Source organism: Lytechinus variegatus, chromosome 3 (genome assembly GCF_018143015.1).
Source record: "Lytechinus variegatus isolate NC3 chromosome 3, Lvar_3.0, whole genome shotgun sequence".
NCBI classification, from domain to species: domain Eukaryota; kingdom Metazoa; phylum Echinodermata; class Echinoidea; order Temnopleuroida; family Toxopneustidae; genus Lytechinus; species Lytechinus variegatus.
The window spans coordinates 71,890,840-71,904,394 of record NC_054742.1 but is presented as its reverse complement, the minus strand read 5'-3'; the positions used below and the strand labels follow the sequence as shown (position 1 = coordinate 71,904,394).

At 38.2% G+C, this 13,555-nt stretch overlaps 1 protein-coding gene across 1 annotated transcript in view; it reads right to left on the bottom strand.

Annotated features, from left to right (window-relative positions):
- LOC121411867 (E3 ubiquitin-protein ligase HUWE1-like) overlaps positions 1-13,555 on the bottom strand; it is a 76,773-nt gene continuing 63,218 nt past the window's right edge. Inside the window, 14 exon segments of the mRNA XM_041604751.1 lie at positions 1-2,946; positions 3,554-3,744; positions 4,127-4,426; positions 5,474-5,579; positions 6,374-6,586; positions 7,361-7,694; positions 7,940-8,029; positions 8,032-8,350; positions 8,840-9,085; positions 9,670-9,812; positions 10,218-10,570; positions 10,992-11,140; positions 12,015-12,127; positions 12,739-12,931. Coding sequence (XP_041460685.1) covers positions 2,844-2,946; positions 3,554-3,744; positions 4,127-4,426; positions 5,474-5,579; positions 6,374-6,586; positions 7,361-7,694; positions 7,940-8,029; positions 8,032-8,350; positions 8,840-9,085; positions 9,670-9,812; positions 10,218-10,570; positions 10,992-11,140; positions 12,015-12,127; positions 12,739-12,931 — 2,853 coding nt within the window. The 3' untranslated portion in view covers positions 1-2,843.

Sequence of the window (13,555 nt, the reverse complement as noted above, 5' to 3'; positions counted from 1 at the left end):
AGTCATATCTTTAATTGGCAATGACCACTGACTTCTTTGCACAGTAGGCTAGAGGCCCTAAATAACATTTTCAAACAATCTTTAATCAATTTTTCAACTTCAAGTTTCCCTTGAATACAAGTCTGTGAAACAATCCTTGTTTCTTTACACACACTTATATTTCCAACAATGCCTGAAACGAGAACAATAAATCCAAACCTCACTGACCCATCCCCCACATATCACAATTGCATCAGGAAATATGCCAAGAACAAAATATGATATGATGCAATAAAGTTATTGCTTCAAATGCATAAATCATTCCCTAGTTAAGTTCTGTAATCAAATACTAATTTGCTTTTTAAACTCATTTCAAAGCAAGAATTTATCATTTTTTGTACATCACATAAAGGAAATCCAGCCTTTTGGAGCTTTCATACAAACAAAACATTTATGATATCAATAATAATGCTCAAGACTTCAGAAATATTTCAATTTGTCTCAGAATATCTTGTCTATTCCTCATAGAAATGTACAATTCATAGTTCACAAATTATCTATGATACAAAAACATATCAATTTTCTTCTCAATGTTATTATAACTGATAAACACTGAACCAATTGAGAAATACTGTATACAGAACATCATGGAAAAAACCCCTCTTCAATTCTTTCAAAACTTTCTATTTTATAGACTAAAGAGACAATTCTTGATATTATCTATTGTTTAACATGGCATAGAAAAAAAGAAATAGAAATAAAACATGCAATATGTAAGATATCAAATCACGTTACTGCCAATATCATGAGTCAAAATCAGTTTTATACAAGTAGATCAGAAATCCATTAATATGACCAAACATTTACACTGGCCTAAAGATTCAACATTTATTTTGAATAATCATTAATGTGTTGTGATTATACTGACCGATCAGATAGATATAAACAAGTCACCTTGAATTTCCACCGCTTCTTGAGCTTGAAATTCAAGCAACAAACTTGTCTTCTATAAAGGACTGTCATATAGACCATCCTCTAAGAAAGGTCATTTATATAATTATGTATATGAAACAGTGTATACAAGTATATATGTCCATATGTAAATAGAATAGATTTTGCGATGAAAGGAACCCCACTATTCAATGTCTTTGTCTGCCCTGAGCTGTGGTAATAATTTGATCGAGTGTATGCGCAAGCACACATGAAGCTGGTTGCTTAAAATGAAAAATCTGTGAAAAGATACAATGGTGCACTTTTGGCTGTGTTTCCTTACAATTCAGTATCCTTATGATATTAATTAACTAACAATTAACAAAGTTGGGACTATTAATTCGGGAGAATATCTAGATTGCTTGAATATTTCAAAGCATATCATATGCAGGTGAAAGGCATGGTTGGAGAGTAAAAAAAAAAAAACTAGAGCAGGACAACTTAAAAAGTTACAATGATTCCCTTTTGCATATCTCTGTAACTGGCAAAGTGAAATTAGAATGAACTTCTTGTACAATTCACATTTTGTAAAATCAAAAATTCTTTGTCACTGTATGTGCATAGTTGATACATTGTGAATAGCATTAGTCATCACCTGACAAGAACCAAAATTTTGATTTGATGAGCAGGAAGCACCTGAAGGATAACTAGACTAAAGACCCTGCTTGCTTGATAGTAACTAGGCTTACCACATGGATTGACACACTACACCAATAGCAGGTTCATTCATCCATACTGGTAGCAAAGAATTATCCAAGACTACATCAACACCGCTCAAGACCTTTCATCATACTTCTGTTTTAAAAATAATCCGCCTTTTTATACAGCACTTAATACATCGGAACGTGTCTAAGCGCTTTATAAATATATATTCTAATACAAGTGATTAAGCTTTCAGAAACTCTCATTTGAATTTCATCACTTGAAAAAAAAATTGTGTGATCAATATATAGTTTCATGAACTTCGATTTAATTATTTTGTTAGTAGAAAAAAAGAAAAGAAAACCAAATTGATCACATGAGGCTTGAGTGGGAAAGCTTTAATTCACATAATTTGCAATCCTTGCAACTTCAGTTTCATCCTTATCGTGATGTCACTATTTCCTGTTAATCTTCGGAGATTGTCTGGCCACAGTGTATGCAACACACTGTTTTTACCATATTTATCTTGTACTTCATGAGATTATAAACCTCAGTTATCACTCTAGTCTTCCTCGGATCTCACTATTAATTTTACTGATTAATCTTCATCATTGAGATCAATTACTTAAATTGTTTCTATCCTCACTCATGGCACCTTCTACCTAGCAAAATAATATTGCCCCACATGGATAAGTACGCCTCTCACGATAATGAATGTCGGTGACGCATGTATTGCGAAATTATTGAAATCAGCAGCATACCGGACAGTAGATAAACAGATTGTTATCTTCAAACAGAATGCAATATTGTTTCTTGCCATCATTCTGCATAAGTGTTTTCTTGCAATAAATCAGCCAAATACTCCATGTTATGGTGTAGGTTAAGTACAAATAATATTGATATGATTCAATCTTGATTTGCCATACACCAAAAAATATGGCCACATCAGAATTGATAAAGGTATGCAGTTTTAGTATATAAGGTATAAAATACTAAGTTAAAGGTATATGACATTGAGTAAAGGTTCATTACAATATCCCTTAACTAAAAAAAAAATCTTTTAAACTTTATCTAAAACATTCAAATGTTTATTCAAGGATGCAGGAAACGATAGTCTCTGATAATACTATTTTTTCCTAGCACAGGGGAATGATAACAATTTGATCATCATCATCATCATCAGAAAGGTAAATAACTGTGTTCTGGACTGGAGGCCATCATTTCTCTTGATTCTATGCAAGCCCAAATCCCTCAGTACACTCCTCGATGGCGAGAAGGAGCATTCGTCGAAGCTTGTCATACGTCTCATAGGCTGGCAAGTCTAATTGGTTGAAGCTGTAAAAGAAAATGAGAGTCAAGAATTAGAGTTCTTGCTTGGGATAAGAATGTGGTTTAAATTGAGTTAATCAATCAGTATGACAAAAGCTCAGACTGAGAGACAAAGATACATCCAAAATTTCTCCTCATTGCTGAATAAATTGCAGAAATACCATTGTTAATAATTTTTTCACAGGGATTTCTGCATTCCTTTAATTCTTAAACCTATATTGTACATTTACAAGTATGAAATCCATTGACAATGTTTGGCTAGACAAATATACATTTTCCTCCCAAATAGCTTATTTGATTTAAAGTCACATCTCAATGGCATACTGGTGAAAGGAGATACACATCATTTTTTGTTTCTAAATTATTAATCGTGTTATATCATAGGAATCAAAACTTTTATTAACATACTCATTATCTACAGTAAAAATCAGAGGCAGAATAAAGTGTTTGGATCAAGCTTAAAGTGGTAAATATAAAGGTTTTTCATTTTCAAATTTTAAATTTACTGTCACAAGAATGAAATTGTGTATCGCAAAACTTGTCTTACAAAATCCAACTCTTGAATTTTTATAGGGTCGATTTTAAAACTGACTACATAGTTTGCAGCACTTACCATGTATGAGCAGTTGGTAGTCTATCTGTAGACCTGTCATCACGATGGATCTGGAATTTCTGAGGTCCGTTCATTCCTTCCAGGGATGCAAACCCTTGGAGGGGTACCTTGGAGGTTCCCGTCACAAACTGGACAAACTTGGCCCTCGTGGCTTGATCAAAGGAGCGTAGCGCTCTCCAGAACCATTGGATCTAGAAACAAGGTGGATTTGAAAGAAAAGCGTTATGAGGAACTTTTATCTTTCTCATGTGATGATAATGATGCACAACATTTGTATAGCGCCATATAATGTCAAAGACATTCAAAGGCGCATTTTTGGAGGAGCCAGCCAATCTGGGTTGCCTAAAAGGGCGCGCACGCAGAACTGTGACCTGCCAGTCTCTCCTCCCACTGCAATTTAAGGAATGCATACCTATCCTGTCATTACCTACCTCACCAATTCATGCTCATTAATACTGAAATACTTAAGTAACAGCAAGGACAATTTACCCTCTTGAAGGTATCCTGTCATTTCAAGCCATTATACAATCACAATAAGTTCAAATCATGTTCGATAAAATGCCTGAATTTTACCTGCAGAGAGTTGCTCTGATACTTGTGGTACTCTGTGCTGGTTTTCAGGTCGTCCACGTCGATGGTAGGCAGCCCTGCTATCAGGAGCTCCAGCTCCTGCTCATTGAAGATACCAATAAGCTTCTTGGGGATGATGTCATAGAAGCCTTCCAGGAAGCTGTCGATCTGTTTGCGGATGGCACCCGTCATCTTCATCTGGCATACCAGGTGGACGTACTCTTGTTTGTTCTCCTCGGTTACTGTTATGTTGCTGCCGTTGGGCTTCAGGTCCCTCGCTTCCGTCACCCCAAATTCTTCAATCTGTGGAAATACATGCAAAGAGATGGTTTACTGAACACTGCTGTTAAAGTGCCATCTTAACCCTTTGAAGCTGGAATTATTAGGGGCGGCCGTGACCTATACCCTGAATTATTTGCACATAAGTGACATATCGACCACATTCACAATCCCTCATGATTCGAGACCCAACGGCATCTTCCCCCCGCTAGTTCCCGGACCGAGCCGGCTGAAGTTGTTTAGCTTCTCATAGACCTAGTCTACAAACAGAAATATCAAATTTAGTGTCTGTTTTGGGCTCAAAATCACTGTTTTCGGCAAAGTCAGATATACCAATTGCTTCCCCACAGTAAGCACGCGACTAGCTGCGTATTACACCGTGTGTTACCGCACATACGACACGAGAAAAAATGGCATATTTTTGCCATTTTTTAAGCTAAATCCTTCAGAAATCATTGCCGACATTGATATCGACCAAACATTCCTACACGTACTAGAAAGATGACGTCATTTTGAAAGATCACCTGACATTTAGAATCCATGTTTTTGAAGTCACATGGCTGTAGGCGGGTATTCCGGCCTATCGGGAAAATGAGCGTTTACTTGTAGGCCAGTATTCCGGCCTATCGGATTCAAAGGGTTAATGGTGACTTTGGAAAAAGATCGTGATGATTTAAATGCTTCATTGAACATTTTGTCATGCAAGTTCTGAAAATGCTTAGAGGTTGATTCACGGATTACCAAAATCCTGCACTTAATGAATGAACACTCTGGATAATATCAGAATCTCAATTCTAAATATAAAATCAAGCTAAAAGTAATATGAAAATTGATAACGTACCACAGGAAGAACTAAGAGATGTTTACTGTCCCCCCCCCCATAAAACAAAACAAAACACAAAGAAAGTAAACAAATAAATCACACAAACACAAAAAACTTTTGACATGACCTAAATCTTCAGATTTTTATTACAAAAATATATGCAAAGGGTGGTCAAAAGGTTAAAAAAAAGCTCTATCCCTTTCTCTGAATGAGAGAACTCTTCCAGACAGCTGAAGCATGATACATACCTCAGTACTGAAGGTTAGATCATAACCAAGGTCCGAGACATCATGCTCCAACAGGAATACAAGTCCTTGGTAGAAAGCATAGTCTTCACTCTCCATGTCAGTGTACCTGCCAAAATCAAATTCGATTGATTTAATTTCAAGAGGTAAAGTTTCTAAAACAATATCAACCGTCTACTTTGCTCTTGCTGTTTTCGTCAATTCAAATTTCACTACAGATTTTAGTACATAGTGTGAAAAGCTACACATAAAAAAAGATGAGAAAATGGTATTTATCAAACATTTGAATATCCATCAATTTGATATGTTGAATAGGAAAGCATTATTTCAAGTGTAAAAACAGTACATGTTGAAGGTTCCTCATTATTTTCCTATGTAAATATTTCTTCTACACAAAATGAGAGTGATGCTGAATATGAAGAACAGCAAAAGAACATAGTTCAAGGATTCAAGTTAACTCTCCTACAGGAATAAATAAATATACCAAGGAATGGATTTTTTTTCTTATAATGGCTTTCAAAGAATATGTTCCTATAGAGAATGAAAAAACAATTTGGTGGATTCACAATATGGTGCGCCATCCATCCGTTGCAGCGGACAGGCTGATATCCGCAATGCATCATGGGAAAAAGTCTACATCTGTTGCGCGTGCTAATACTAAGGTGAATGCATGCATGCGATTTTTCAATCGAACATGCTGTTTACTAGGGTCCAGGAGGTAATTTAGACCGTTTTTGGTGAATTCTTGCCATATGGATTTCATTTTTGAAGCACTAGCACTGGGCACTGCCTGCGCCTACATGCAATATCGACCCCAAAGTTAGAAATTGTAGCCTGTTCGCTGCAACCGACAGACGGCGCACCATATTGTGAATCCATCGAATTAAAGGAATGGGGTCTCACTTGACTGGTTTCCCGAGAATATGCTTGTAGAAGGAGCGAGAGAAATAACACTCCAGAAGCTTGTTGTCATAGATGGCTTTGGCGATGATGCGGCCTACGAACTTGAAGTAGCTGAGATGGTTGGAGTTGCAGTGGGACGACGGGTTGGGGATGTAGGTTACCCTGTCTCCCGGAGACGTACGGAACAGTGCGTACATCTGGTTGAAGATCTCTCTGTGGGTGGAACAGATAACGAAATGCCAAAGGTCAATGGGGGATTTTAGGTAAGGTATCACGAGTTGTAAGGGTAAATTGCAAATTCGTCCATTGCCAACTTATCCACTCACCTCATTGTCTACTTCCATTTAGTCTTATGCCATTCCGTCCATCAACATTTCATTTAACAACAACCATTTAGTCCAATTATCACTTTGTCCTATCATGTAACTTCTGAAGGTTTCCATGGCGAAGAAGAATAGTGTAGTAGTAGTCCTCAGGACGACAAGAACACACTTGTTGAAACGTCAAGATTAGGTGGTCCTTTTCAGGACCAACACTAGCCCAAGAAAGATACATGTTGTACCGTGAAACCTACTACTCTATTGTCTAATCATCATTTTGTCTCATAACTAGGTGGTCTAATATCCATTTCATTTTCACTCATTTAGCACAATTAACACTTAGTCCAATGAGACCAAATGGTATATGAACTGAATGGCTATTTGACCAACGAGTTATGAGATAAAATGAATAGTGGACGAATTGGCAATTAGACCATGTGGATAGTGGACAAACTGACGGTAGTCTGAATGGATAATTAACTGAGAAAAACGTAGAGGGATTTTTAAAAATGAGACACAATTCAATGAAGCTTTTTAATGTATTAATCAGTACGACTGAATACCATTTAATTTTCAAGTCAAATCATTCAATTATCTCCATATCAATCAAGGTGATTTGGCAGCTCTTTATTTTGATTAAAAAAAAAAAACACCAAGACAGACATACTTTGAGATGATAAGGTACCACTCCCTGAGTAGCCCTCCAGCATCCTGGCCCTCTTCACCCTCAAAGACCACATAGAATCGATTCTTCCACTGTTCTGGGGTACGCCGATGCAATTCACGGTACGAATCCTCAAAAACATGCTCCCTTCTCACGTGGATGGCCATGTCCTCGCGTCGCATGCCCTCGTCGCCTCGCTCCATCTCCTGGCGGAAATAACGCCTCTTGACGTCAAAGTCGAGGATGCGTACGTGGTTGACGAGCACGGAGAAAGGCCCCTCGGAGAGATGGATGGTGGACTGCCTCAGGATCTGGTTGAGCACGTTGCGATGTTTCTCTGTGAAACGCAAAACAAAAGTTTACGATGCCATTAAGATGCACAAAAGGAAATAATCTGACTGAATTACAATCAGTGATAAGAACTCTAATAATGGCTATATTCTGTACATACAAGTAGAATTATATCCCTATTTCACTGCTAGACAATAGCTGCTCATGGACATAATGAAAGCATAAATCCTTATCGCTCTGGGGTAATGGTGCAGTGGCAAATATCATTGTGATAAATATCAAGTAGCTCACCTGCAAATGTCAAAAACTTCTGCGTATCACTCGGCATGTTGGGAGTAACGATGGATGTGACCGAGCTCTCCCTGGCAAAGAACCCAGCCGGGATGATCCCGATGCTGGGGTACTCGGCATGGGCGAGACGGGAGCCATATCAGAGGCACTGCTGGTGAGCCCTTCCCTGTGAAGAGCCTGGGAGGACGAGGAGGCGGAGGGTTGGGACGATTCAGGTGCAGAGCGGGATACCTTGCTGGAATCCTTGTCGGAGGCGTGGACAAGGAAGAAGGCCTCCACGGCAGGTTGCAAGACAAGCACTGCATGGGTGTCTGGTGTGAGGGAGAGCTCCGTCAGACAGGTGCTCAGGGTGTCCCATAACTCCTCCAGGCCAAGGAGTTCACTCAGCTGAGGACTATCGTCATCACCATCCTGAAAGAAGATACATTAAGAATGTTCATAACCACAATATAATACATTTACTAAGTGTTTAGTATGACAAAGTCTAAGTATGACTGAACTACATGTACCAAAAGCAAGGAGCACGAGCAGTGTCAAGGAAAACTTCAATATTCTGAAGGAAAATGTGACTTAAGGAAAAACAAAGGGATTCTCTTTTTTTCACATATTCAGAATGTAGACTGACTAAGCTAGATGCACAGACAGCTCATGTCAGTAAAGGTAACCGACATCAGGTTATTTCTTGTATGTCTGACCTGAACACTGAAGCACTAAACCATAATAGTGGAAAATATTTCTATCATGCTAAAAAATGATGTTCTTTACCGCAGTATGCTAAAAAAAAAAACTAGCTTTAGATAACCAATCATGGAAATGCTTGATTTTATAATCAATATCAACTCTTTCGGGCCTTCAAATGTTAGTTCGCAATTATTAGTGAAAGTTTGAAAAAGTATGAACCTCTGGTTTGTGACTGGCCTGGGTGCTGGTGGATGCTTGGCGGTCCAGTTGCTGTACCCTCTGTGTAACAGAGTCTACTTCCATGGGAGTTTCGGCAGGTGCAGAGAGAGTGCGTCCCGTACTGACCACCTCTCCAGTGTCGATGACTGCTGCTGCGGAAACGGGTGGGGGCTGTTCGGAGACCGGCGTAGTGTTAGCTGTGCCCGATGGCGTACTGGCAGCTGAGCTGGTCTCCGCACCAGATGCCTGAGTAACGTGATAAATAGAATTAACGATATTTGTTAGAAAATATTTCTTCATCTAAGTTTCAAGCCTTGCCAATTTATTATTATTCAAGAAGATGGATCCTCCATATCTGTCATTTGGATGAATGCCTCATATCTAAAAAGACCTGCCATACATTACTGAAGCATGCAACCACTTTATTTGATTTGAATGTGTTTTTTTTAAAACAGTATCTACTAGAAAACCTGTACTTTTTAATGCATCAATAATCTGATTGATACACATCTAAAAATCTTAATCGCACACGCACACGCACACACTAAATCTAGGATCACCGACACTTCACTCTGCAAAATGACCCCAGTTGTATTTTTAAACTGTCAAACAGTTTTTTTGAAGAGTTTACATGAACAAGCTATTTCATATCACAAAATCATTAAAAAAAAAAAATCAGAATTTTATACTTCTTTCACATTTTATCATATACTATATGTATGATTGGTAAACTATATTGTTACATACTTTTCTTACACTTCATAATAGCATAACAGATTCATTACAGGGTCATCTAAAAAAAAAAGCATGAAAGAGAAGATAGAACTCACCCCCTGAGATGTTTGGCTATTCTGTCTATCAGTAGTCTGTCTACTGCTGGATGCGACCGTGCTGCGTCTACTCATCATCTGCATCAGCTCTGTTGCATTGGTTTCCAGAGCAGCCACAGCTGCAGCAATATTTGGACCACCCACTGAATAAAAAACATGTATTGTAAATGAAATAAGTACTACAGAAATCACAGTAATACAAGGAATGGAAAGGATGAATTATTTCTCCCCCTTCATCCCTCCAAACAAAGTACAGGAGATAGTTCTAGAAATTTGGACATCCCATTGGACATTTAAATAAAGATTGGTTCAACCTCAGCAACATTTGAATGCAGCTAACATATCATTCCGAACAAAGTAAAAATGTTTGATCAGTAGACCATAACAGGAATTTATAATAGTGAGTTCTTACATAGCGCTCATGTCTGTCAGGTAGGACATTCCTGGTAAAATGTAAGAATATTTGAAATGTCTTTGGAATATTTCACCTGAGTTGTGTCATAAGAAAAGCCCCTATCTTTTACCTCAACAAAAGCATATCTACTTACACCTCTGAATGTCGGCCACCCGCTTGGCTTTCTTGGCCACATCTCGCAGCTGGATAATGACCTTCAGCATCCGCAACAGGAAGTTCTGGTTTGAAGTCTTGCCCGTGAAGAGTCCCATGGACTGCAGCCGAAGCTCAAACCCTGACCTCTTGGCGCCCGTGGTGGGGGCGTTGATGACGATACTTGCGCTGGGGTTGTAGCGGTCGGCAATGGAACCCTGAGAGGGTGTGGACGATGACGGAGCACTGGAGGCCATGCTGGTAGTGCTATCGTCCGGATCATCAGGGGACGTATCTGTCTGGACCTGTCTAGCGCGGTACTCCTGAACCTGACGATACAGTTTCATGATGTCTCTGTGATTGGTGAGAAAAAAAAAATAGTAGTAGTTGATAGCAATATTTAAAATAAAAAAATATAAAATATTAGAATGAACTCTATTCTATTAACTTGAATAATCAGAACATGATGCAGGCAACAAACAGTAAGTGGATAAAAGCTTTATATAGATGAGTAGAGAAGAAACTCCAATATACAACCATTATTCACTGAAACTTTTATCCACTTGCTTACCTACTTACTGTAATACAAATTTTGTGCAAAAGAACATTTCTCTTTTTTTTTATACTTAAAAGAATGCGTAAAATGAAAAGACTGCAGTCCAATTTTTTTAATTTCACTATGGTGCCAAGACTCCTTGCACATAAAACGGAGAAGTAACCAAGAATGACTGAAATTGACACATCTGTCGTTACGGATCATAAAGAAGATTCTCACCTGCAGAGTGTCTGGCCAAGTTCTTGTGCTCCTCTGAGTAAGAGTCTCAAGACAGCCTCTCTGGTGGTAGCATGACCTCTGGATAATTGCATCAACATGGTGGTAGCATCCTCTAGACCATCTTCAGAACAGGTGTGAGCTGTCAACACCTAAGGATCATGAAATTTAAGTAAATATATTATGTACACATAATCTGAAAAAAAAGAAGAAAAATCATGAAAAACCTGATTGAGAGAAGTAGAGAACTGGTATGATAACTCCTTTATTCTTGGTTAAAGATTTGCTGACACCTTCGTTCAATTCTCCATTTCCATTTTTAATTAAAACCAACTTGATGCGAGGGTGAACTCTCCCTTCACTCTAAAACACTGAGTAGAAATTGATCCAATATTGGGTAGAAAGGGAACAGGCATGTTTGCTGGGTAATTCCATCCCCCAATATTGAGAAAAATGCATGTTTTAAGGGTAAATTATATCACAACATTGCATCAAATTGACAAAAATGTGGTATTTTTTTACCAATCATTCATGTTCCCATTTCACCCAATATTAGGTAGAATTTTTTTCAAGAGTGTTATTAATTTAAATCTCTAAAACCCTCTAAACCCTCCAACCATGACAGACAAACAAATCATCCTAACAGTATGTCCATGTGTCACAAGAAATGAGATTTAAAAAAAAAAATATTTCTTTACTTCTAAGCAAATCAAATTCACATCAAATTTAAAGATAAATACCAGTTGTGGTAACAATCTCGAAATGAGTTCGAACACAATCCAATGAAATTACCACCAAAGTGTTTTTATGTATAAATAAAAAAATATGTGCCACATAGCTCTGGAGCAAATTTAAAGGAATGTATTCCTGTAAGGTATGCATGTCCTTCCCTCATGCCTGACGCCCATCATGTACTCAGACTATAATTGTGGTATTATAAATCCCACATCCCAGTATCTATGCACCATTACACTTGTGACTGTTCATGGTATTCCTCCCACTGTGAATCATGAGAAACGAACGTACCTCAACTGCCAGCTGGAGGAGGTTCTCATCTACCAGAGTTTTATCAGGAACAGAAGGTTCTGTCTTACTGCTTGATGACTCTTCTTCATTGGCACTCTGTGTATTTGGAAGCTCTGCAAGTTCAAGAACATCACAACCATCGTTTCATCAACATTTTTGTCTGACGACAAGTTGTCAGAACTGACAACTTTCGTTGAGTTTGATCAGTTGAGAGATACTGTTACTATGGTAACTGTCTGATAGAACAGGACTTGTCAGATAAAACGTCCAACAAGTCCTTCATGAAACGCTCCCGAGTTTGGATAGTCTTTTTCAGGCAAAAGAATACATGGTGTACATTGAATCATCCACCATGGAAACCATCTAAAGTTCCTTCGACAATATTGTGAGAGTGATGCATATAGCCACTCCTCAATATGTTCTTAATACTGGATCAAAGATCACTTTGTCACTATTTCATCAGAATTCTTTGATAAAAAGAATAAAAGCAATATAATCATTAAACATTGTTTTCAATAAAGGTGGCTAAGTGGGGGTCAACTGAAGCACTACATCTTACCACTCAAAATGTGCTGGGGTCTGTTGAAAGATCGCTGAAAAACTCTTTACATGTAACAAGATTGTCTATATTAAAGCTATGGATTTATCACAAGAACACACACAATACAACAAGTTTTTAATTCATATAGCAGTAAATCTTACAAAAGACAATGGTCAAACATACCTTGTGATGCAGTATCCATAGGACTACCTACAGGTGGAGTGATGGCAGAACTACTGGTGTCTTCACTGGCTTGTGCTCTGCTTGACTGATCCCCACACGAGGGCGCTGCTACAGCCAAGATAGAAGATGATCGGTTCGATGAGGTCCTGACCGCATCTGACAAGTATGGGTTGGGTCTCCGTAAAACACCAGACTAATCAAGAAGAGAAACATTGGATGTGGATGTAAGAGAACGGAAATCTCAAAGTGGGCCTAATTAAAATCAATGTATTGTACAAAGCCCACTTAGATGGTTGTATGCAAGCAAATGGGTGGTTGAATGTCAAACATTCGTACCGTCCAAAATGTACTGTTGCACCGTCAGGAAAAAGGTGAAGTCACTATAGAAATTATGATTCAATGCATTGTGCTTAGTAAATGTGGGTTCAACAGGCATAGGGCTTACTGGCCAAACGCGCATTGCTCCTGCCAATCCGATACGCGTTTATGGGATTTTGCTTTTTGCTTTCAATAATTCTTTCTCATTTTCATAGATAGACATAAGGGAAAAATTTATCACTGTTCTTATTTTTGCTAACTTCTGAGGCGTTGTACGACACAGATAACGAATATTCTTATTCGTGCAATTGTGCGACATTTCGCATTCGGTGAAAGGTGGAGGCACTATTCAACTCTTTATTTCACATTATGTGAAATCTTGCACCATCGCACTCATGTCTATTCGCTATTTGTATACGATCTCAACCCACAAGACACTCAATCATACAGTCACCAAAAAAAATATGAATTCAATGAGCTGTTTATGAGTAATTTTCAT